The sequence below is a fragment of the Saccopteryx leptura genome, chromosome 8, assembly GCF_036850995.1.
Source record: "Saccopteryx leptura isolate mSacLep1 chromosome 8, mSacLep1_pri_phased_curated, whole genome shotgun sequence".
In the NCBI taxonomy this organism is placed as follows: Eukaryota; Metazoa; Chordata; class Mammalia; order Chiroptera; family Emballonuridae; genus Saccopteryx; species Saccopteryx leptura.
In genome coordinates this window covers 86,226,412-86,251,832 of record NC_089510.1, presented here as the reverse complement: position 1 = coordinate 86,251,832, position 25,421 = coordinate 86,226,412, and the positions used below count along the sequence as shown (strand labels likewise).

The window sequence follows — 25,421 nt, the reverse complement described above, 5'->3', positions numbered from 1 at the left end:
CCCTTCTTCTTCTTTCTCTCTCTCAATAATAATAAATTTAAATTAGACAATCTTTTTTCTTTGTCATATTAGTCAACCTATTAGGAGAGTCATCCATACTAATTTTTCTCCCAATATGAAACACAAAAACCTACATTATGTGTTGTGTCATAATATCAAGTACTAAATTTAATCAACTAAAATTTTATTATGCCTCTGTTAAGGATACCAAGGTAAACTCCAATTCTTTTTCTTTTCACAATATTTCAGATTTTGAATATTTGAATTTTCCATCAAAATCATGTCAAATGACATCATAAAATCAGAAGACCATGCATCTAAAATACATCAGAAATATGATCCACAGCATATCTCTGATAGAACATTTTTCATTGATGCTTCTAATCAGAACTTAGCTACCATTCCATTGGAGATCTTAGAATTAAAAGAGTTAGAAGAAGTGCATCTGGAAAATAACCAAATTAAAGAAATCCCCCAGGATATTCAGTATTTAAAGAATGTCAGAATCCTCTACCTAAACAAGAACAAGCTGAGCGAGCTGTGCCCCACGCTAGGAAGGCTCAGCAACCTGGAGGGCCTGGACCTGAGCGACAACCTGCTCCTCCCCTCCTCCATTCCCATACTCAGCAATCTCCGCCAGCTGCGCGAGCTCCGCCTCTACGGCACCAACCTGGGGCAGATCCCCACCGAAATCTGTAAACACCTTCACCATCTTGAGCTGCTTGGACTGTCTAGAAACCACCTGAAATCTCTGCCTGTGGAAATTGTGAACCAGACCAAACTTAAGGAGGTCTACCTGCAGCAAAACCAAATTGAAGCTTTTCCACCGGAGCTCTGTGCTCTCTCCAACCTGGAGATCATCGACCTGGATGAGAACAAATTAACAGTCATCCCAGAAGAGATAGGGAACCTGACCAGGCTGCAGAAGTTCTATGTGGCTCATAACAGCCTGTACTTTCTACCTGATTCTCTGTGCAAGTGTAGCAAATTGTCGGTGCTGAATGTATCCCACAACCACATCCACTGCATCCCACACACACTGGAGGAGCTTGCAGAGATGACGGACATCGGGCTGAGCGGGAACCCCCTGGGGAAGGTGCCACACCTCCTCTGCAAGTGGACCTCACTGCAGCTGCTCTACCTGTGCAACACGGGCCTGCGGGTGCTGCGGCGCTCCGTCCGGCGGCTGGTCAGCCTGCGCTTCCTGGATCTCAGTCAGAATCATCTGGACAGCCTGCCATCGCAGATCTGTGCTCTGAAGAACCTGGAGATCCTAGCACTGGATGATAATAAACTATGTCAGGTAGTCTTTCCCTCCCTGGCGGCCACTCTGCTCTCATCAAAGGCCCTTCCTGCTCTAAGTTCCTGTGGTTCTAGGTCTAATCATCAGAAAATTCAAACTGACTTTATGAGCGAAAATCCAGGGTTAACAAATATATCCAACAAAGTGATCATTTATATTACTTTCCCCCCTCCCCTGCAAATAACAATATTAATTATAAATAGTAGCTAATGATTATTTTTAATATGTATGTCAGCCACTGAGCAAAACGTTTTTTACATAGATTATCTCATTTATTCCTCACAATAATTTTTGACATGCGTAATATAATTCTCTGTGACATATGAGGGAAACAAGGCACAAGCGGCATAACTAACAAGTCAAGGCCACACACCTGTAAGTGATGGCGGCAGGCTCCCCACCCAGCGCTGCGGGGCTCCAGGGTCTATGTTCTTAAAAAAGACTGCCGCCTAACAGGATTTCCTGTTAAACAGGAAATTTTTCTGACACATACAATCTTGAGCCTTAATGGTCCATTCATGGGAAACTGCGAAAACAACTTTATCCTTAGAGGAACTCTCTCCCGTGTGTGCAGGCGACCTGCTCACAAATTCATCATAGTATTTTTGATAATCATAAGGTATTGGGAGACAGTCTGAATGTCAGTCAGTAGAGAAAAGAGCAAGTAAATTGTGGTATAGTCGTACAGTGGAATATTATACAATAAGTGAACTGGAGCTATAGGTGCCAACGTGATTAAATCTCAAAATGGTAATGTTTATTTTATAAAAAGGAAAACACCAAATTGCAGAATTCTATGATGTCACTTATAAATTTCTAATTACACAAAAATACACATATATACAACAACATATTTTATGGATATTTATATGTGTCATATAACTTTAAAAATATGGCCTGGAAAAAACTCACTACATGCCTCGTAGTGGCTGCCTCTGGGAATCCAGTGAGAAGGGGAATTGTGGAGAAATTAAACTTTTTTTTTTAAGACTTTATTCAATTTTCAGAGAGGAGAGAGAGAAAGAAGGGGGGAGGAGCAGGAAGCATCAACTCCCATATGTGCCTTGACCGGGCAAGCCCAGGGTTTCAAACTGGCAACCTCAGTGTTCCAGGTTGATGCTTGATCCACTGCGCCACCATGGGTCAGGCCAAGAAATACAATTTTAATTGCAGTATTTCATTGTGTTTATTTTTTTATTTTATTTTATTTTTATTAATTTTACTAGGGTGACATCAATAAATCAGGGTACATATGTTCAAAGAAAACATGTCCAGGTTATCTTGGCATTCAATTATGTTGCATTCCCATCACCTGAAGTCAGATTGTCCTCTGTCACATTCTATCTAGTTTTCTTTGTGCTCCTCCCCTCCCCTTCCCCTCTTCCCCCCCCCTCCCCCAACCACCACACTCTTATCAATGTCTCTTAGTCTCGTTTTTATGTCCCACCTACGTATGGAATAATGCAGTTCTTGGTTTTTTTCTGATTTACTTATTTCACTTCGTATAATGCTATCAAGATCCCACCATTTTGTTGTAAGTGCTCTGATGTCATCATTTCTTATGGCTGAGTAGTATTCCATAGTGTATATGTGCCACATCTTCTTTATCCAGTCTTCTATTGAAGGGCTTTTTGGTTGTTTCCATGTCTTGGCCACTGTGAACAATGCTGCAATGAACATGGAGCTACATGTGTCTTTACGTATCAATGTTTCTGAGTTTTGGGGGTATATACCCAGTAGAGGGATTGCTGGGTCATAAGGTAGTTCTATTTTCAGCTTTTGAGGAACCACCATACTTTCTTCCATAATAGTTGTACTACTTTACATTCCCACCAACAGTGAATGAGGGTTCTTTTTCTCCACAGCCTCTCCAACATTTGCAATTACCTGTCTTGTTAATAATAGCTAATCTAACAGGTGTGAGGTGGTATCTCATTGCAGTTTTGATTTGCATTTCTCTAATAACTAATGAAGATGAACATCTTTTCATATATCTGTTGACCATTTGTATTTCTTCCTGAGAGAAGTGTCTGTTCATGTCCTCTTCCCATATTTTTATTGGATTGTTCATTTGTTTGTTGTTGAGTTTTATGAGTTCTTTGTATATTTTGGATATTAGGCCCTTATCTGTGCTGTTGTTCGAAAATATCATTTCCCATTTAGTTGGCTGTCAGTTTATTTTGTTGTCATTTTCTCTTGCTGAGCAAAAACTTCTTAGTCTGATGTAGTCCCATCATTTATTTTTGCCTTCACTTACTTCCCTTGCCTTTGGAGTCAAATTCATAAAATGCTCTTTAAAACCAGGTCCAGACTGACCATGCAGTGGCGCAGTGGATAGAGCGTCGGACTGGGATGCGGAAGACCCAGATTCGAGACCCCGAGGTCGCCAGCTTGAGTGCGGCCTCATCTGGTTTGAGAAAAAGCCCACCAGCTTGAACCCAAGGTTGCTGGCTCCAGCAAAGGGTTACTCGGTCTACTGAAGGCCCGCGGTCAAGGCACATATGAGAAAGCAATCAATGAACAACTAAGATGTTGCAACACACAATGAAAAACTAATGAGTGATGCTTCTCAACTCTCTCCATTTCTGTCTGTCCCTGTCTATCCCTCTCTCTGACTCACTCTCTGTCTCTGTAAAAAAAAAATTAATAAATAAAAATTTTTGAAAAATGTTTAAAAAAAAACCCAAGGTCCATGAGTTTAGTACCTATATCTTCTTCTATGTACAATACTTTATTGTTTCAGGTCTTATATTTAGGTCTTTGATCCATTTTGAATTAATTTTAGTACAAGGGGACAAACTGTAGTCGAGTTTCATTCTTTTGCATGTGGCTTTCCAGTTTTCCCAGCACCATTTGTTGAAGAGGCTTTCTTTTCTCCATTGTGTGTTGTTGGCCCTTTTATCAAAAATTATTTGACTATATATATGTGGTTTTATTTCTAGACTTTCTATTCTGTTACATTGGTCTGAGTGTCTATTTTTCTGCCAATACCATGCTGTTTTGATTGTCGTGGCTCTATAATATAGTTTGAAGTCAGGTATTGTAATACGCCCAGCTTCATTCTTTTTCTTTAGGACTGCTTTGGCTATTTGGGGTTTTTTATAGTTTCATATAAATCTGATGATTTTTTGTTCCATTTTTTTAAAAATGTCATTGGAATTTTGATGGGAATTGCATTAAATTTGTATATTGCTTTGGGTAATATGGCTATCTTGATTATGTTTATTTTTCCTATCCAAGAACAAGGAATATTCTTCCATCTCATTGTATCTTTTTTGATTTCCCTTAACAATGGTTTGTAGTTTTCATTATATAAGTCCTTTACATTCTTTGTTATGTTTATTCCTAGGTATTTTATTTTTTTTGTTGCAATCGTGAAGGGGATTATTTTTTTAGTTTGTTCTCTAATGTTTCATTGTTGGCATATAGAAAGGCTATGGACTTTTGTATGTTAATTTTGTATCCTGCGACCTTACTGTATTGGCTTATTGTTTCTAGTAGTCTTTTTGTAGATTCTTTGGGGTTTCGATGTATAGGATCATATCATCTGCAAAAAGTGATACCTTTACTTCTTGTTTTCAGGTATGGATGCTTTTATTTCTCTGTCTTCTCTGATTGCTCTGGCTAGAACCTCTAGCACCACATTAAATAAGAGTGGAGAGAGTGGACAACCCTGTCTTGTTCCTGATTTAAGCAGACAAAGCCTTCAGTTTTGTGCCATTTAATATGATGTTAGCTGATGGCTTAACATACATGGCCTTTATCATGTTGAGATATTTTCCTTCTATACCCATTTTGTTGAGAGTCTTAAACATAAAATTGTGTTGTATTTTATCGAATGCCTTTTCTGCATCTATTGATAAGATCATGTGGTTTTTGCTCTTTGTTTTGTTGATATAGTGTATTACGTTAACTGTTTTACGTATGTTGAACTATCCTTGAGATTCTGGGATGAATCCCACTTGATCGTGATGTATTATTTTTTTTTTTTTGTATTTTTTGTATTTTTCTGAAGCTGGAAATGGGGAGAGACAGTCAGACAGACTCCCGCATGCGCCCGACCGGGATCCACCCGGCACGCCCACCAGGGCGATGCTCTGCCCCTCCAGGGTGTCGCTCTGCCACGACCAGAGCCACTATAGCGCCTGGCGCAGAGGCCAAGGAGCCATCCCCAGCGCCCGGGCCATCTTTGCTCCAATGGAGCCTTGGCTGCAGGAGGGGAAGAGAGAGACAGAGAGGAAGGAGGGGGGATGGAGAAGCAAATGGGTGCTTCTCCTATGTGTCCTGGCCGGGAGTCGAACCCGGGTCCCCTGCATGCCAGGCCGACGCTCTACCGCTGAGCCAACCGGCCAGGGCTATTTTTTAATATGTTGTTGTATTCGATTAGCTAGTATTTTGTTTAATATTTTAGCATCTGTATTCATTAGAGATATTGGTCTGTAGTTTTCTTTTTTTGTGCCATCCTTGCCTGGTTTTGGTATGAGGATTATGTTGGCCTCATAAAATGTTTTTGGAAGTATTGCTTCTTCTTCAATTTTTTGGAAGACTTTGAGTAGAATAAGAACCAAGTCTTCTTTGAATGTTTGATAGAATTCGCTAGTATAACCGTCTGGGCCTGGACCTTTATTTTTGGGGAGGTTTTTAATAGTTTTTTCTATTTCTTCCCTACTAATTGGTCTGTTTAGGCTTTCTGCTTCTTCTTGACTAAGTCTAGGAAGGTTGTATTGTTCTAGAAATTTATCCATTTCTTCTAGATTGTTGAATTTAGTGGCATAAAGTTTTTCATAGCATTCTACAATAATTCTTTGTATTTCTATGATGTTTGTGGTGATTTCTCCTTTCATTTTGGATTTTTTTTTTTGTATTTTTCTGAAGCTGGAAATAAGGAGGCAGTCAGACAGACTTCCGCATGCACCCAACAGGGATCCACCTGGCACGCCCACCAGGGGGCGATGCTCTGCCCATCTGGGGCGTCGCTCTGTTGCAACCAGAGCCACTCTAGCACCTGAGGCAGAGGCTATGAAGCCATCCCCAGTGCCTGGACCATCTTTGCTCCAATGGAGCCTTGGCTGCAGTAGGGGAAGAGAGAAACAGAGAGGAAGGAGAGGGGGAGGGGTAAGAAGCAGATGGGCGCTTCTCCTGTGTGCCCTGGCCGGGAATCGAACCCAGGACTTCTGCATGCCAGGCCTATGCTCTACCTCTGAGCCAACCGGCCAGGGCCTCATTTTGGATTTTGTTTATATGAGTTCTTTCTCTTTTTTTCCTTGGTAAGTCTTGCCAAGGGTTTATCAATTTTGTTCATCTTTTCAAAGAACCAGCTCCTTGTTCTATTAATTTTTTCTATAGTTTTTCTGTTCTCTATTTCATTTATTTCTGCTCTGATTTTTATTATCTCCTTTCTTCGGCTGGTTTTGGGTTGTCTTTGTTCTTCTTTTTCCAGTTCCTTAAGGTGTGAAGTTAAGTGGTTCACTTGGGCTCTCTCTTGTTTGTTCATATATGCCTGAAGTGATATGAACTTCCCTCTTATCACTGCTTTTGCTGCATCCCATTGATTCTGATATGTCATATTGTCATTTTCATTTGTCTGTATATATCTTTTGATCTCTGCGCTTATTTCTTCTTTGACCCATTCATTTTGTAAAAGTATGTTGTTTAGTTTCCACATTTTTGTGGGTTTTTTTTCTCTTTTTTGCAGTTGAATTCTAGTTTCAAGGCTTTATGATCAGAAAATATGCTTGGTACCACTTCGATTTTTCTGAATTTGCTGATGTTGTTTTTGTGGCCCAACATATGGTCAATTCTTGAGAATGATCCATGTACACTGGAGAAAAATGTATACTCTGTCACTTTGGGATGAAATGTCCTGTAGATGTCTAGCATATCCAGGTGCTCTAGTGTTTTGTTTAAGGCCAATATATCTTTATTGATTCTCTGTTTGGATGACCAAGCTAGAGCCATCAGCGGTGTATTGAGGTCTCCAAGTATGATTGTATTTTTGTCAGTTTTTGTTTTAAGGTCAATAAATAGCTGTCTTATATATTTTGGTGCTTCTTGGTTTGATGCATATATATTAAAAATTGTTCTGTCTTCTTGATTCAGTGTCCCCTTAATCATTAAGAAATGACCATTTTTGTCTCTGAGTACTTCAGCTGTCTTGTAGTAAGCATTATCAGATATGAGTATTGCTACACCTGCTTTTTTTTTTATGTTATTTGCTTGAAGTATTGTTTTCCAGACTTTCACTTTGATTTTTTTTTTTATCCTTGTTGCTTAGATGAGTTTCTTGTAGGCAGCATACAGTTGGATTTTCTTTTTTAATCCATTCTGCTACTCTGTGCCTTTTTATTGGTGAGTTTAATCCATTTACATTTAGTGTAATTATTGACACTTGTGAGTTCCCTATTGCCATTTTATAGATTGCTTTCTGTTAGTTTTGTGTGTTGTTTGATTCTTCTCTTTCATTTTTCTATCTTTTGATTTTGTTTGGTTGTATTCCATACATCTTTCCTCTGTTGCTATCTTTTGTAATTCATGTGCTTCTGTGGTGGTTTTTTCAAAGGTGGTTACCATTAAGTAATGAAAAGGGTTCCTACCCTGTTCATTGTAGTGCACTATCTTGTGAGTACTTTTGCACTCCATCGTTCTTTGTTACTGTTAATCTCCATCCTCTCCCCCCCCCCTTTTTTTTGTTGTCACAGTTTAAATTTAGTTTTTTTGTGTTCTTGGTGGAACTTTTACCTGCAGTTTTTTGTTGTTCTTGTTGTTCTTTGTATCTGGTTGGAAAACCTCCTTTAGTAATTCCTGGAGTAGGGGTTTCCTGATGATAAATTCCCTCATATTTTCTGTATCTGTGAATGTTTTTATCTCTCCTTCATATTTGAAGGATAGCTTTGATGGGTATAATATTTGTGGCTGAAAGTTCCTCTCATTCAGGACTTTAAACATGGGGTCCACTCTCTTCTAGCTTGTAGAGTTTCTTTTGAGAAATCTGAGGATAATCTAATGGGCCTTCCTTTATATGTTGTATTCTTCTTTTCCCTGGCTGCCTTGAGACTTTTTTCTTTGTCATTGGTTTGTGCCAATTTCATTATGATGTGCCTTGGAGTAGGTTTGTTGGGGTTAAAAAACTCGGTGTTGGCCCTGGCTGGTTGGCTCAGCGGTAGAGCGTCGGCCTGGCATGTAAGGGACCCGGCTTCGATTCCCGGCCAGGGCACATAGGAGAAGCGCCCATTTGCTTCTCCACCCCCCTCCTTCCTCTCTGTCTCTCTCTTCCCCTCCCGCAGCCAAGGCTCCATTGGAGCAAAGATGGCCCAGGCGCTGGGGATGGCTCCTTGGCCTCTGCCCCAGGCGCTAGAGTGGCTCTGGTCGCGGCAGAGCGATGCCCTGGAGGGGCAGAGCATCGCCCCCTGGTGGGCAGAGCGTCGCCCCTGGTGGGCATGCCGGGTGGATCCCGGTTGGGCGCATGCGGGAGTCTGACTGTCTCTCCCCGTTTCCAGCTTCAGAAAAATACAAAAAAAAAAAATCGGTGTTCTGTTTGCTTCTTGAATTTGAGGCTTTAGTTCTTTCCACAGGCTTGGGAAGTTCTCATTTATTATTTGTTTGAATATGTTCTCTATTTCATTTTCTCTCTCTTCTCCCTCTGATATACCTATTATTCTTACGTTATTCTTTTTGATGGAGTCAGACAATTCCTGTAGGGCTTTCTCATTTTTTTTAAATTGTTGAGTCTCCTTCTTCTTCTCTTTGTTGTGCCTCAAGTTGCTTGTCTTCTATTTCACTAATCCTATCTTCTATTTGGCCTGTTTTATTAGCTAAGCTTGTTACCTCATTTTTCAGCGTGTGAATTCAGTTTTTCATCTCTGTTTGATTTGTTTTTATAGTTTCAATTTTCTTGGTAATATATTCTTTGTGTTCATTGAGTTGTTTTCTGAGCTCCCTAAATTGCCTTTCTGTGTTTTCTTGTATATCTCTGAGTATTTTTAGGATTTCTATTTTAAATTCTCTGTAATTTAGCTCCAAGGTTTCCAATATATTTAATTTTTTCTCTATAGATTTTTCCTCATCTATCTGTGCTACTTCTCTGTCTTTTGAATCCATCATATTCTATTTATTTTTCCTTAATGGCATCTGAGGGTGGTTTTGTTGATAGTATTAATAAGAATTAATAAAGAATAAAAAGTTAAAAATAAAAAAGAATAAATAAAACAATGATTATCCCCCCCCTTTTTTTTTCCCTCTCCTCTTCTCTCCCTCCCTTCTTAAGAAAATCTTGTGGTAAACTGTGAATTATATTGTGCTAAATAGAACAAAAACTACTTATAATGGAGGGCCTGAGTGGGGAGAATTGATAAAGGGGCAAAAAAGGAGGTATGGACCCACAAAATGCAAAAAAGGAAAAAATTTGGGTCAAGAATAAAGAATAAAATGATTTGCTTTTAGGTGATGGTTGACTAAGAGATATGATGAGAGGAATAAGAGGGAAACAGGAAAAAGGGGAAAAAATTTTAAAAGTACTATTGTATTTAGTGGAGCAAGAACTAGATAAAGTGGAGAGCCAGGGTTTTGAGCAGTGCTAGTGAGTTGAATAAGCAAAGTGGAAAACCCCCCAAAGCCACAAAGAAAAAATTGAGTCCCAGATAAAGTAATTTGTTTGTGATTGAGGATTGAATGAGAGGAAAAGTAAAGGAGAAAAGAAGAAACTAATATAGAGGGAGGGAAAAAAAAGAAAGAGGAAAACACAAAAAGAAGAAAAAGAATAAAAGGAGAGAGAGAGAGAGAAAGTTAAGGGTTTTGGATTGCAACCCTCATAGAGAGAAAGGAAGAAGAAAGAAAAGATAATGGGAGATGTAACACTTATGGGTAGTGTAGTTCAAGGAGAGGAGAGAGTAAGACCAGCAGAGAATTAAACGACCAAATTGGAAGATGAAGAAAATAATCAAGACAAGAAGATAAGAGAAACAAACAAACAAATATAATAAAATGGGATAGGTTATAAAGTGAGGTTATCTTCTTGCTTTTTCTTTTCTCTCCCTCTTCCTGGTCGGTGACTCTGTACCCCGGGTTCTGCCCCTGTGGCACGCTTAGGTAGAGGTTTGCAGTTGATAAGTCTCTATGGTGATGTCATATATTGGGCTTCAGTCTTGTTGGCAGTCGAGGTTCATTAGCATTTGCAGGCTCTGCCAATGAGAGAGTCCGTATTACCGGAGCCTCTCTCCTAGTCTTTTCTTCCTGAATTAGAAGCCTGATGATCCAGCTATGGGGTTGCTGCTGCCTCTGCCTGGAGAGTGAGAGGCTTAAAGAGCTGGCAAATTCCCACTCTATTCCCACTCAGTGCAGGGCTCTGGGTAAGGCTCAATCAGTCAGAGCTGCTACTATAATCAGGTGGGGCTTCAGCCCATACAAAGATCTCTGACTCTGCCCCTCTGTCTGGGAACACAGGCACCCACTCCTGCAGGAATCTCTCGCCCACTATCCGTGCTTGCTGACCAGGAGATCAGGCCGGCTGCTTCTCACTCTGGGTGAGGTGCCCCGCCCGCTCGGAAAAGTTCTAGTGTAGGGAATTTTGCTCCCACTCACTCCCCACGTGCTGCTTTTTGGGGCACAGGGGCAACCCTGAGACTTCGGTTTCGGCCCACAGAAAGGCCTCTGACTCTGCCCCTCTGTCCGGTAACACAGGTACCCACTCCCGGGGCTCTAGGAGGAATCTCTCGCCTACTATCTGCGCCTGCTGACCAGGAGATCGGGGGTGATGGCTGTCCCAAGTGCCTTTCTTTGTCTGGATTTGACAAGAGCGTTAGCTTGTGTTGACTGGGTTGCCACAAGCACAGTTTTTCCTCGGCTTGGATGTCCGTGCCACAGCCTGGTTGGGACGTTTGTGCCGCAGTTTGGTTCTATTCATACCCTATGCCTGCCTTAGTTCCTATACTCTCAGTTCCCAGTGAAAGCAGCCCTTATTTAGGTTAGTGAGGAAGGCGGAGTGTTTCTTCCTCCTTATTTCCTTTGGGGTTGATTATATATTTAGTCAATTTTTCGCTCAATTATACCTTCGTGTTTAGTGTGGAACTTCTGGAGGTTCTAAGGATAGATTTTTCTGTCTCTGGTTGAAGAACTTGTTGAAATTTTGGGGAGATTTATTGGCATCGTTCCTTACAGCGCCATTTCTCTGACGTCATTTCATTGTGTTTATTAACAGAAGATTTGGGTAGTGGGTACACTTGTATTTGTCTCTTTATTTTTTAAATATTTAAGCATTTAAGAGAACAGATTTCTTTTAAAAGCAAAAGACAACTGTAGAGGGAGAAAAAGGGAATTTTGGAAATCAACACCCACAACCAACTAATAGAGCTGTCTTTCCTGGCCACACACCAGTCTCATGTGTTCCCCATACATTATAAAATCCTAGGCCAAAAAGGTGTTTTTTCTTTTAATCTTTCACTTAATTTTTAATTTCAAAAACTTTGGGTGTATATTTTATTTTCCTAATTGCCACAGAGTGGTTTTTTTTTAAGAAATTAAATACATTGGTGTGACATTGATTGAGAAGAGTACATAGGTTTCAGGTGAGCCTCTTCATGGCATTTGAACTGTTGTATTCATCACCCAGAGTCAACCCATTTTCCATCACATATATTTGTCCCCACTTTCTCCCCTCCCCCAGTCATAGAGTTTTAAAACTGCCTTTCAGCAAGTAAATATTTTGATAGTAAGTTTTAAGACTTAGGAAGGATTAGGACCAGACAAGGGACCTGGCCCTTTGGGTCGGCCAAGGGCCAGCCAGTAGTGTATGGATTCTTGACTTAATGCAGAAAAAAATTATAAAATGAGTCCAGGTTATTTAGAAAGTTTATTAAAACTGGGGACAGTGAGGGGTGGGGAGTGGGGAGTGGGGACTGGGGAGTGGAGGGTGGAGGGTGGCGGGTGGCGGTTGGAAACACCCCCCCCCCAAAAAAAAAACCCTGGGGACAGTGAAACAAGAAAGGGCCTAGAATAGAAGAAGCAACAGGAGAGCCTGGGCAGGGCTGCCCTAGCTCTCTAGAAACCTTATGGAGGAGAAATGAGTGAGAAAAGGGGGCCTTGGAGACTAGTTTAGGGGATTAGCCAGGATGAACTGCTGCTGCCAACTGCTCCCCTGCTTGCAAGTCTTGTGAGGACCTGGAGGATTTAAATGTTCCAGGAAAGGTCCTCTGCCTATCCCCCAACTATTCTACCACAGACAGAAGAAATTCCTTTAATTCTGCACCTGAAACCTGTATAGTTTTATTAACCAATGTCACCCCAATAAATTCAATTAAATTTTTTTAAAGAACTTCTTTTTACAGTAGATAAAATCTGTTCTTCCACAGTTGGAGTGAAAGAGTCAGAATATAAAATGCTCTTGGAAAGATTAACACATTGACTTAATTCCTGTTGAGTCATGAGTAATATTTAATCCTTTCCTGAGAGACATTTTAAGAGATCATGGTGGAGGAGGAAATCACACTCAGATGGCTCCTTAACAAAGATAAACCTAATCCAATACCAAATTTTACCACAAGCCAACTGCACTGAAATGTGGACATGTTAAATATATTGCACATGAAAATCTCTATGTACTTATGCTTATTATTCTTCAATTCTTATGACAGTGATTTTTTTGTTTTTTGTCTTCCCTTCTCGGTTTCCTCTTATGCTAATCTCTCCTATAACTTTTCAAGGCTTTTCTATCCTTAATGACACAGTCAAGCCAGCTCCTTATCTTCTCTCTCTCATCCCAAAGATTTATTTACCTGATGGGTTTCTGGCTTTTGAAGTCTGCCCAGTAGCTTTTTCTTGCCTAGGTAGATAGATGTAAAAACAACTGACATACACCAGATATGTAGATGGATATTTTTTGTATGATGTATTTCCATTAAAGGAGAAAACCCATTTGCAAAATGGCTATAGCTCAGTTATTGTGTCAGCAGTAACTATCCTCATTAGATGCTCTGTATGTTTTCTGTACATCCAGATTTATTTCCACTATACTTTAATATGACTGTGATGGGATTAATTATGGATCTTGAATATACTAGGTGGGGAAAAATCCTTTAAACATTTAATACGCTTTGAAAAAGAAAAGCAAATATTAAAACTATCAACAGCAACTAGAGTAAAACTACTAGGTTGTAATGAAGTGGTTAGCTTGAAAAATCTTTTCTCAGTATTTTGCATTGCACTGAATGTAGGCGCTTTGCACTGAAGGGATCTAAGTGCATAATGAAGAGTTCTGAAATAGCTGGGAGGAAAGCTTAAGCATAAGTTTCTCTGGGACTGATTGACTGGTTCTGATCCTTTTAAAATTAATAAAACTGTAAACATTTTATACCATGTTTACAAAGATTAGCCTTCATCCTACATAATAAAAAGAAAAATGTCTTATGGAAAATTTAGATGAATGAGACTTATTGATAGGTTATTTCTACAAAGGGCTTTCTTTTGACCTATTTGCCAATTATTTATCTATTTCACCAATATATAGAGAGGTACAGGCTAAGCTGAACTTGAAAGCAGAGTGGCAGATTAGGAAGCCCAAGAGTTTAAGCGGGGAACTGTTAGGAAGGATTTCCCAGCTAGGAATAAAGCTAGATTAAGGAATAGTCCTTCAAAGTAAGTTAAGAAGTTGTTGAGATATATAGCTGGGCTTTTTTTTTTCCTACAAGAAACTCAGCATCTCTGTAACACAATTAATAGGTGAGCATGTAATACATTTTTAGAAAGATTTTATTTATTGATTTTAGAGAAAGGATAGTGAGAGAAAGAGGTGGGGGAGGAACAGGAAACATCAACACACAGTAGTTACTTCTCCTTTGGGCCTTGACTGGACAAGCCCGGGGTTTCAAGCAGGCGACCTCAGCATTCCAGGTCAATGCTTTATCCACTGCACCACCACAGGTCAGGTGAGCATATCATACATTTTAAAAATAAGACTTTTCCATGTGGTTCCAGAGGGCCATAAAGACCAATAGATGGACATAAGAGTGACACGGATTTTGGCTTGAAAAAGAAGAAAAACTGATGATTAAAGGTCTACACCCAAGGTAATGAAGTTTTCATTCTAGGAGATGTATTTAACTATGGGATGAATGGTTGTCTATGAAATGTATACAACCACCATATTAAAGGGTTAGAATAGAGGCCCTTCCAAACCTAAAACCTGGGAGCCTATGAAAGGCCTACCTAAACCCGCATGGGGCACGAGCCTTGCTCTTTATTCACTGGAGGGAAGAAATAGAACAAGCTCTAACAGTCTTCACTGTTTGCTTCCATCTGAGATTTCAACTGAAATTTCAAAGTTGCTAAGTTATGGCCATAAAAAAGAATGAAATCTTACTATTTGTGACAGCATGGATGGACCTAGAAGGTATAATGCTAAGTGAAGTAAATCAGACAAAGAAATAAAAATACCATATGGTTTCATTTATATGTGGAATCTAAACAGCAAAATAAACAAACTAGAAACAGACTCACAGGTACAAAGAACAGGAGTGTGGTAGCTAGAGGGGAGGGCGGGGGGGGGGCTGGCTGAAGGTTGAAGGGATTGAGAAGTACAAAGTGGTAGTTATAGAATAGTCACAAGGATATAAATTAAAGTACAGTATAGAGAATATAGTCAATAATATTTAATAACTATGTATGATGACAGATGGATACTTGAAATATTGAGGAAACCACGCAGGGGTCTTCAAACTTTTTATAAAAACCGCCCACTTTTGCAGTGCTGGTCAACCTGGTCCCTACTGCGCAACCAAACAGCACTGCGATTGGCCCACCATGAAAGCTGGACCGCCCACTAGTGGGCGGTAGGGACCAGGTTGACCAGCACTGCAAAAGTGGGCGGTTTTTATAAAAAGTTTGACAACCCCTGTATGCCTGGAACTAATACAGAATAATATTGAATACAAAAAAACCTACGTAAGTGCAGTTGAAGTAACAGGGCTGTTGAATGCCACAGTGCCATTCTGCACCCTTGGACTTGGGCAGTGTACAACCTGTATATGGCAGTACTGTCCAGACACTGTTTCCTGATAACAAGATAATCATACTTGTAAAAAAATTGATGAGTTAAACCCATGAGTGAAAGGTCATGTCACTAAATTGATCAGTTCTAGTAACTAAATATTATAATTTCAATATTACACTGTTGTTGTGAGTTGGGGGCGCAGAGAGAGAGATCAACAGACAGAATCATCAAGGACTAGCAAAGGACCACCGCTCGCTCAGGCAAATGGCCCCGAGTTTGCTCTGTGTCCTAATTTTATTCACAAGACTTCAAAAGGCTTGTTTACTGAGAAATTGGCATAACATCAAGTGTAACTTTTACTTAAAGATACATGGAGTGCACCTGCAAGATAGCTTAGTAACAACATAATATCAGAAGGCATTAATTGCTATTGTTCTATGGATCCCACAACATTCCTCTCCTTATCTTAAGGGATAACCTTGGAAAGTACAGAAATCTTATGAGAATGTTTTACTGAGAAAAGCCCAGCAACTGCCTTCAGTCACATAGACCTGTTTCAGTGACCCGCCTTCAAGTCACAAAACAATTCTCTTGGCAAAACATTCTTTTCTTGTTGGCTGTGTCTCCATCCAAGGCCATGCAATGGGTTATTCCACTACATTACACTAATAAATTTAGTCCTTTTTCTTTCAGTGGTGTCAAACATTTGCTACACTACAGTTCAAAACTTTGTAATAAAGGTTAAAAATTGCCCTAATTTAAAGCAGTGCATAAAAGTGAAGAGCAGAGAGTCTCAGGGAAAAAGTGGAACTCCAAACTTGAGATCCCTAAGTGTAAATATGGAAACATGCAAACATATGTGCAAACTTATCATTAGCAGGAATTGCTAAATTGTTCTATATTTTGTTGAGAAATCTGCCTCAAAAATAAAAGCCCAATTTACTTTCCATCTTTCTTTTTTTTTTTTTTTTTTTAGGTGAAAGGAGTGGAGTTAGTGAGTTAGACTTTCACGTGCACCCTGACCAGGACCCACCAAGCAACCCCACCTGGGGCTGATGCTGGAGTACCAAGCTATCTTTAGTGCCAGAGGCTGATGAGCTCCACTGGAGCTGTTCTCAGTGGCCGGGGCTACTTTCAAACCAATCTAGCCACTGGCTGCAGGAGGGGAAGGTGGGGGTGGGGAAGCAGATGGTTGCTTCTTCTGTGTGTGCCCTGATCAAGAATCAAACCCAGGATGTCCATATGCTGGGCTAACCTTCTATCCACTGAGCCACTGGCCAGGGCCCAATTTATTTTCTTACCATTAAAAATTATCTTGACCTGAAACCTATCTTTTTGGCATACTTCTAGTTACCTTCAGACTTCGGCTCACTTTCAAAACTGAAGATGCTTGGACTAACTGGGAATCAGTTCCCTTCATTCCCAGAAAAAATCTTTTCTTTAGAGTTTTTAGAGAAATTATACATTGGGCAAGATCAGGGAGCCAAGCTCACCTTTGTTCCAGATCACATTAGCAAACTACAGGTAAGCCTTCCCAAGTGAGCAGGAGAGGAAGTACCTGCCTACTGATTGTTAAGTTGGCCAATATTGAGAAAGCATGGCAGTGCTGTATTAGAATCAACCATAGTAGATTTCCAGCTCCAGTCATTATTACACTTTGAGGCTTCCACTGTCTTCCTGAACAGCTCCCAGCTTTATGCCTAAGAACATTTTGTTGTGATTGTTATTGGTTATATCATACCGTATTCCTTCCCACTGTATGGTTTAGCAAGTTTTATTTGCAGAAATTGAGCCATACGGCTTTTCATTTAGTTTCTACTTTTTATAAGTTGCCCCTGAGAGTTGTAGTATTTTGAAGTTAAAGTATCACACAGGTGACATGGCTGGGAGACATCATTTTTAATTGGGAAGTAAGACCTCCCATCCTACATGGCAACAACAAATCATGGTCTATTTCACCGTTGCACCAGATTTGCTGAAGATGGATCCATAGCACTGTGCTAAATCCTAGCAAAGCAACAAGACAACTTCAACGTAGCCATACCAGTGTGTCTTTATCTATATGCATACTTCAAAGAGTTGTTTTTTTTTTTTTATGCTGCTGGTACTGTACTCTGAATACTGATAAAGTAGGCATGGGCCACTACATTATCCCTGGTTATGGGACTGAACAATGGTGTATAGAGCACGATACTTCTCACCTATGACACAGGTTTCTGATCCTGATTCTCCATTCCTTTGCCCTGTGCTCATAGAGCTCCGGCTGTCATCTTGCTCCATGTATATGTCATGTCACACTTTCCAAAGTCTTACGGTGCAATACAAACAAACTTTTGCCCAGTGAATTTGAAAGTAGTTAACTTATTATCTGTACATTTGGCTACTTCCACATGGGTAATGTTGGATTCATATTTGAGGAAATTACACTTCTGAGGCAACTGCCACAGATAATTAGCTACTGAAAGGGAGCAAATGAGGTGTGTAGTTAAATGATCCAAATTATTTTTCCCTAAAGTTCTCGTGAAATAAACACTAGATTCCTATGTGCTCTTTTCCCTACATAAATGGGAACCACATCTAGTGGTTTAACTCAAAATAACTTTATTTTTTCACGATTATCCTTTAAATGTTTCCCCCCTCCTTTATTCCAATGCATACTAACCCTCACTGAAAAGTGTGGGAACTTACAGGTGATTCCAGTTATTCTAATTCATTTTTCAATGTAAGGATCATTATGGTATACTGTCACATTATTTCAGAACCTTAAAGAGCTACATATAGAGAACAACCATCTGGAGTACTTGCCAGCAGCCTTGGGATCAATGCCTAACCTAAAAATTCTTGATTGCCGCCACAATCTGCTTAAACAACTTCCAGATAACATCTGCCAAGCACAAGGTAAGAAATATTAATAAGTCCACAGCCTAGAAGAGTTTGAGGCTAGCATTTCCCGCGATGAAGACTTCTTTGCTTTACTGAAGATCAATCTCAGTGTTTAGAGAACTTGGACCTATCCCATTACCTCTTTGCAGGACTCACTAGTGATGTGGGGAAGTTTAGGTGTCTGATTAGTACAGCTAAGAGCCTCACAAAGGCAGATTATTTATTGGGAATTGAAAAGAAAATAGCAACTACTAATAAAATTTGCATTCTTCCATATAGCCATTATACCACCAACAATAATTTACTGACTACCTACAGCATGCTAGAATGGGGAGTTGGGGGTCCTATAGTAAATTCACATTAGGTCACTAAGTCACTTGAAGAAAAGAAAAAATATTGACTCAGAGTGGTGAAATCAGCAGGGAGAGGGAGGCTTTCATAGCTGCATGATTGACATGAAAAGTCATAAGTGATTTATTTCTAAATACTGAGACATTTTCCACTAGGCTAACCCATATGTTCATTAATCCATCCATTCATTTAACAAGCTTTTGCTGAGCTCCTACTGGGGCCAGATTTCTACTGAATGTTCAAGTTTATAGATATATTTTTAAATGATCACTATTCTTTTTTCATGAAAGGTGGATAAATAAGTGAGTGGTAGCTGTTACCTACCTACAAAACATCCAGAGATTAGAGGCTGGGATGGATGAAGTACTCCTTGGTGATGCTCCTGACCATACATTTATATCCTGTTCTTGGTCCCTGGAGATATGAAGCATTCTCAAAATGTTTTAGTGCTTACCATTTTCCTGTCTCTGGTACTTATTTCTGCAGCTTCAGCACCATGAGTTGCTTTAGAGAACTAGGGTTGGCTTCATTAAATTATTATTTTAATTTTATTTTAATTTTTTTTTTTACAGAGACAGCAAGAGTCAGAGAGAGGGATAGATAGGGACAGACAGACAGGAATGGAAAGATGAGAAGCATCAATCATCAGTTTTTTGTTGGGGCACTTTAGTTGTTCATTGATTGCTTTCTCATATGTGCCTTGACCATGGGCCTTCAGCAGACCAAGTAACCCCTTGTTTGAGCCAACGACCTTGGGTCCAAGCTGGTGAGCTTTGCTCAAACCAGATGAGCCCACACTCAAGCTGGTGACCTCGGGGTCTTGAACCTGGGTCCTCCACATCCCAGTCTGACGCTCTATCCACTGCACCACCATCTGGTCAAGCGGCTTAATTAAATTAGATGTCTTCTGTGACATGGCATAGTAGGAAGCAAATGTTTCAAAGTGACTGGACCAAAGAACTCACATTTTATTTTATTCCTTTTTTTTTTTTTTAGATATTTTAATTTATTGTTAACCTGTTAGGTATAGTTTAAAAAAGAATACAAATCCTACTCTCTAGAACATGAGAAGACAACAGAAGGTGCTATTATACAGATGAAATACCTATATATAAACATAAATGAGTCTGTGTGATTGTCAACCACATCCATATTACAGTTTAAAAATGATCTAATCTTTTACAATGAGGAGTTACTAAAACTAGAATAATATCTATTAATTCTATTCAAGGAACATAGTAAAGTAGTTGACAAAATTTATCTACCTACTAGAGAAAATCTAGTCTGTTGAGATAGACAGTATATGATTTAGTTCTGACACACAGAAGGCAACACCTGCTGTAATGTGAATGTTAGCAAAAGAGCTCCCTACTGTGAATACTTTAAGAATTCACATTTTAATCTTGCCTGTTTTTAAGATAAATCATCATTTTAACAAATTGTTTCAGCTTTGCAAGAATTACTGCTTGAGGACAACTTACTCACTGAACTTCCAGAGAATATAGAATGTCTAGTGAATTTAAAGGTTCTGACACTGATGGACAATCCCATGGAAGAACCCCCAATAGAAGTGTGCACTGAAGGCATAGAAGCTATAGTTACATACCTTAAGGAGAAAATTAATATGAGAATAATGACAACAAAGGTAAAATCATCAAAATGTCTGGATAATATATTCATAATGCTTTAGAGAGAGGTTAGCCATGTTACAGATTATCCAATGAGCTGCTCTTTATACTATACCTTATCCTTGAGAGTAGAGACTTAACAAAGTCAGTTAGATAAGGCTAAAAATTTAGAAATGAAGGCATTTATGGGGCAGAGTTCTATTCTGCCACTAACTAGAATCAAAGGGATAAGAGCCTGTTGCTCTCTTCCTTGCCCCCCAAACTCAAGGAAATGTAAGGATACCCCAGACAGACCAGGAATGTGTCCACTTCAGCCAGTATTCAGTATTCTTTATTCAACTGGTCCAAGTCCCCATCTTCTCACACCCCTACGTAAACACATGCTCCCCCTAAAATATACTTTCTACTCAGCAGTCAGACTGATGCTGTCAAAACATAGGTCGATCAGCCTTCACTACTGAAATCAATCATTTTCCATTTTTCCTGAAAATAAACTCAGAGATAATATAACCTACCGAAACCACATAATTTTAATAAATCAAAGTAATGCCTGAGCTATAACATAAAGGAAAAAAGAGGAAAGTGATTTCTATTAAAATATGTATTTTAGGCCCTGGCTGGTTGGCTCAGTGGTAGAGCGTCGGCCTGGCGTGCAGAAGTCCCGGGTTCGATTCCCGGCCAGGGCACACAGGAGAAGCGCCCATCTGCTTCTCCACCCCTCCCCCTCTCCTTCCTCTCTGTCTCTCTCTTCCCCTCCCGCAGCGAGGCTCCATTGGAGCAAAGATGGCCCGGGCGCTGGGGATGGCTCCTTGGCCTCTGCCCCAGGGACTAGAGTGGCTCTGGTCGCAGCAGAGCGACTCCCCAGAGGGGCAGAGCGTCACCCCCTGGTGGGCAGAGCGTCGCCCCCTGGTGGGCAGAGCGTCGCCCCGGGTGGATCCCGGTTGGGCGCATGCGGGAGTCTGTCTGACTGTCTCTCCCCGTTTCCAGCTTCAGAAAAATACAAAAAATAAAATTTAAAAAATGTATTTTAAAATGTATATATTCAGGAATGACTACATTGAGAGAATGTAATACTTTTTGGATACTTCCTCAAAGCATTACGAAAAACCATATACCGTCTTACACATTTTAAAATTGGTATTTATTTTTTTGCCACTAAGATGAAATAATTGCACAGGATTTACTTTCCAGTGAATTTTAAATATGGACATTTTCAAATAGATCAATATTTTAAATATATCCACTGGGATCTAAATATCATTTTGATTTGATATGTCAGTCAATATCAATTTGCAAAATACTGAACAAGCTCTTATTTTACAGGCAAAAATTTTGTCATCTTTTCTTCTTAAACATGTATTTTCATTTCATTTTCCCCTCAGAATTGATCTTAATGTTTTGTGTGTATATATTAAAATACATGTATACATTTATTACTCAACTATATAAGTTTAAGTAATTTATAGATCACCTTTCATACTTCTAGGCAAAAAAAAACAAAACTCATGTAAATTAAATTTTAAAATTTAATTTTTTCTGTGACCAAATGATTTTTAATGTTCTAAATTATTACATTTTATTAGTCATATTACAGTTATCAGTACTGTACTCTAAAATTCACCAAAACAATATAACATCTATTAAAATTTTTGATGTTTAATTATTTGACCTATAGGATTTTTGTGAAATACATATACACATGAAAGAAACTTTTTCACATAGTTTAAGTATCCTTTCATGAATATGACTTATTGCTAGAATGAGACAGACCTTGACATCAGTTCTATGCCTATGTTTGTTTTACAGAGGAAGTGCTGAGAAACCTTGTTCACATAAATAAGTTGATAAGAATTGGAGGAGTTGGGTTTTTTTAAACTACATTTTGTTTTAAATAGCAACACCTTACACATCTCTTGAAGTTTTTCTGATTTATGACCCCCAAAATCAGATAGCAGGCTCTTAGCCTACAAATCAATTGGTCTGCCTTCAATTTTCTTGAAGGCAAAGAGTTGGAAGGCAACAGGATTGGTTACCCTGTCCTCAGAGCTAACATCAGTAATACTGTTTTGTATTATTCCTTTTTTTATTGCTGTCCCTAAGGTCTGGAGTCCAGGGCAATGCACTCTAGTTAGATTCAGGTGTGGCAGAGTTAGATTCAGAGAGGCAGCTGCAAAGTGGAAGGTGGGAATGGAGAATCAGCAGCTGTGTTCCTAGGCAGACACATTTTAAGAAAAGATATTTGTGGAAGGTGAAGTTTTGAAACAGATTGCCTCATACTATCCAAGCCTGTACATCCTTGGAAAGCCTTGGTGGACCAGACTTGCATGTCACACAATAGAACACTGCTAAACTTTAAAACAAAAAGCCCTGTAAATTTTCAGAATACCGCTAGAGGGCAATACTGTCCTCCTGGATTCTGGAAAATCACCACCCTAACTGGTCTGCTGCTTTCACTTCCTATCTCACCTTTCCCATTTTGACTTTACTTGAGTTACAAACAGGATCCTGAGTCTGTTTCCAAGATCCAAGCATGCTCCTGCCTCAGGGTCTTCACACTAACTCTTCCAGAGATATTTCCCCCAGATATGGACAAGACTCTGTCTCTGCTCAAAATCCTCACACCTGCCCTTAATCTACCTTATTATATAAAGCAGTATACCCCCACTGAACTTATTCATTCATTCAACAGATACTATATTTCCCATGTATAAGATGCACCTTAATTTTGGGGCCCGAAATTTGAAAAATAATGTATTACATAAAGTTATTGAACTCAAGTTTCATTCATTATAAAATTCATACAACTCTTCATCGCTGTAAAAACTCCCATCCATTAGCTTGTCCTCATCTGTGTCTGATGACAAATCACTGTCTTCGTATGCTGACTTGTCCTCAGTTCCATCTATGGCATTTGAAATGTCACACTTCTTAAATCACTCAACAATTATCTCAATCTTGATATTATCCCAGAACCTTTTCACCTATGTATAAACTTCTCCTTTGGTTGGTTTCTTCACTCTTCCTGCTGGTGTTAAATTGTCCCCAGAAGACTTCATCCATTGGTTCCATTTGTCTCTCATGGCAGCTTTGAAGGGTTTGTTAATGCTGACATAAGTGGTTGAAGCTGGAATGTCAAGCATCCAGGTATGACGGCAAGTTTTGTTTTTTGCTTTTTAGCAATCTTCTTTGTGTTTTTTGTTCTGTGTGCCCTGAACTGAACAAGCACCAATAGGGCAGGTTTGCATAACAGCCCACCTGGTCTCCTTCTCAAACTTTCTCAGACCAGATCTTCATCCCATCCTGACCCATCCAACCCTTGTCGTGAACATGTACAATCACTCCTCGAGGAATGTCTTCTTTTGGCATTGTTTTGCATTTAAAAATCAGCATAGGAGGCAGCTTGGTTCCATCAGCACAACAAGCTAGAACAACTGTATAATGGCTCTTTTCATGTCCACTTGTCTTCACAGTTACAGTTTCACCCCCTTCTTATCAACAGTTCTGTTACTTGGGACATCAAATTGAAGGGAGACTTTGTCCATATTTGCAATCTGTCCTAACTCAAACTGATGTGTCTTCCGACATTGAATGACACTATGATGAAATTCCAGGACCTTCTGCTCATATCTTTCAGGCATCTTTTGGGCAGGCCTGGTGCATGTACGCATGCTTAGTCCATTCCATTTCATGAACCTGAAGCACCAATTGTGTCTTCCTTTAAAATCAGTAACTTCTTTTTCATCAGCAGTTCTTCTTGCCTCATGCTGAACCATCTTTGTGGACACAGGAATTCCAATTGTCCTTTGCTCTTCAATCCATATTTTCAGTTCTCTCTCTAAATCAGGCCATTTTGCTGACTTGCCTCTCATGGCCTTCTGCCATGGTATTTTTAGTAAGGTTTCTTCTTCCCGTAGCCAGTCTCAGATTGAGTTCTCAGTTGAAGGATGACCAAACTTACATTCAACAGCACAATTTCCGTTCATTTTTGCAAACTGGATCACATTTAACTTGAATTTAGCACTGTACGAAAATCTTTTCTGAGCCATTTCTGAGCAGAACATGGCAAAATGTAATCTACTGTAATATACTGGTAACAAGTGTGACACAATGAATGCAAAGACAACAAGCGCAAAAAAGTGGGAGGTGCAAGTAAAAAACTACAACCACTGTATAAGATGCACCCAGTTTTTAGACCCCAAATTTTTTGGAAAAGGGTACGTCTTATACATGGGGAAATATGGTATTTATTGAGTTTCTACTATGTGTCAGACTCTGTTCTAGGCACTGGAAATATATCAGCGAACAAAACACAAATATTGCTGTCCTCATGTGACTTAAAGCTTAGTGTGATGGGAATAAAAGCATGAAATATAAAACATAAAATTATATACTGTGTTAGGAAGCAACAAGTGGTATTGGAAAAAAGTTAAAGCTGGAACTGAGATTGCCAGAAATTGTGAGTGGATGTGTTGTGAGACTTCCATTTAAAAGAGATGGTCAGGGTAGGCCTCATTGGAAAAATGAGCCTTAGTTAGCTCAGGCTACCATAACCGCATCCCTTAGACGGGTGGCTGAAACAACAGAAACTTATTTTCTTGCAGTTCTGGATGCTAAATATGTGAAGAGTCTAATTACTACTGAAGGAGAAATGTTGCGGAGTAGATGGGAGAAAATAGATTCATGCGAGGGGACAGGGAGGACAGGCTGTAGGTAGGCAGGGGCACAGGAAGTCTGGTAACAAGAAGGAGGCAGGAAAGAGGCGCTCCCAGTTCCCCTTACTGTGTACTGTTTTCTCCAGGGCACTTAACACTGTCTAATTATACATTCATGAGTTTATTATTTACTCTCTCTTCCCCGTATTGGAATGTGAGCTCCAGAGTCAGTGATGTCAGTATTTATAAATAACTGCTTTGTCCCAAAGGTTTAGAGCAGTGCTTGGTGCATGACAGCACTAAATACTTTTGAAAAAAATTCCTGGATAACTGGCCAATTGAGAAAGAGAAAAAATACGGTTTACTGTTCCATTCTCCACATCTTTAAAACCATATGTCAGAACAAAAAGATGTAACCATCCCCAGTCCACATTGATATCAGCTGAAACTGTCTGGGTTTATCTCGTTTTCAGATTCAGGCATGGTGGCGTGGAATGATGGTACGAAAAGGACTGGGGAAATTTGATGCACTGTTAGAGCTGGGAAAGAAAAAAAAAATTTCTTCAAAAGATAAGAAAAGAAAGAAGGCTGTAAAAGAAAAACCTGTAAAGGGAAAGAAGAAATAA

The 25,421-nt window shown here is 39.5% G+C and overlaps 1 protein-coding gene across 1 annotated transcript; it reads left to right on the top strand.

Moving 5' to 3' along the window:
* The first annotated feature begins 280 nt into the window (after positions 1-280).
* On the top strand, positions 281-25,421 carry LRRIQ4 (leucine rich repeats and IQ motif containing 4). Its single transcript, XM_066348035.1, has 5 exons — positions 281-1,303; positions 16,632-16,805; positions 18,041-18,179; positions 19,964-20,160; positions 25,269-25,421. Exons 1-5 carry the CDS (start codon positions 281-283, stop codon positions 25,419-25,421), a joined length of 1,686 nt encoding a protein of 561 aa, XP_066204132.1.

Bases quoted from the DNA above. Each gene is read 5' to 3' on its own strand.
- LRRIQ4 (XM_066348035.1), top strand. From the start codon at position 281: ATGTCAAATGACATCATAAAATCAGAAGACCATGCATCTAAAATACAT. The intron at 1,304-16,631 runs GTAGTCTTTCCC...GCATACTTCTAG, and splicing joins ATGATAATAAACTATGTCAG to TTACCTTCAGACTTCGGCTC. The intron at 16,806-18,040 runs GTAAGCCTTCCC...ACATTATTTCAG, and splicing joins ATCACATTAGCAAACTACAG to AACCTTAAAGAGCTACATAT.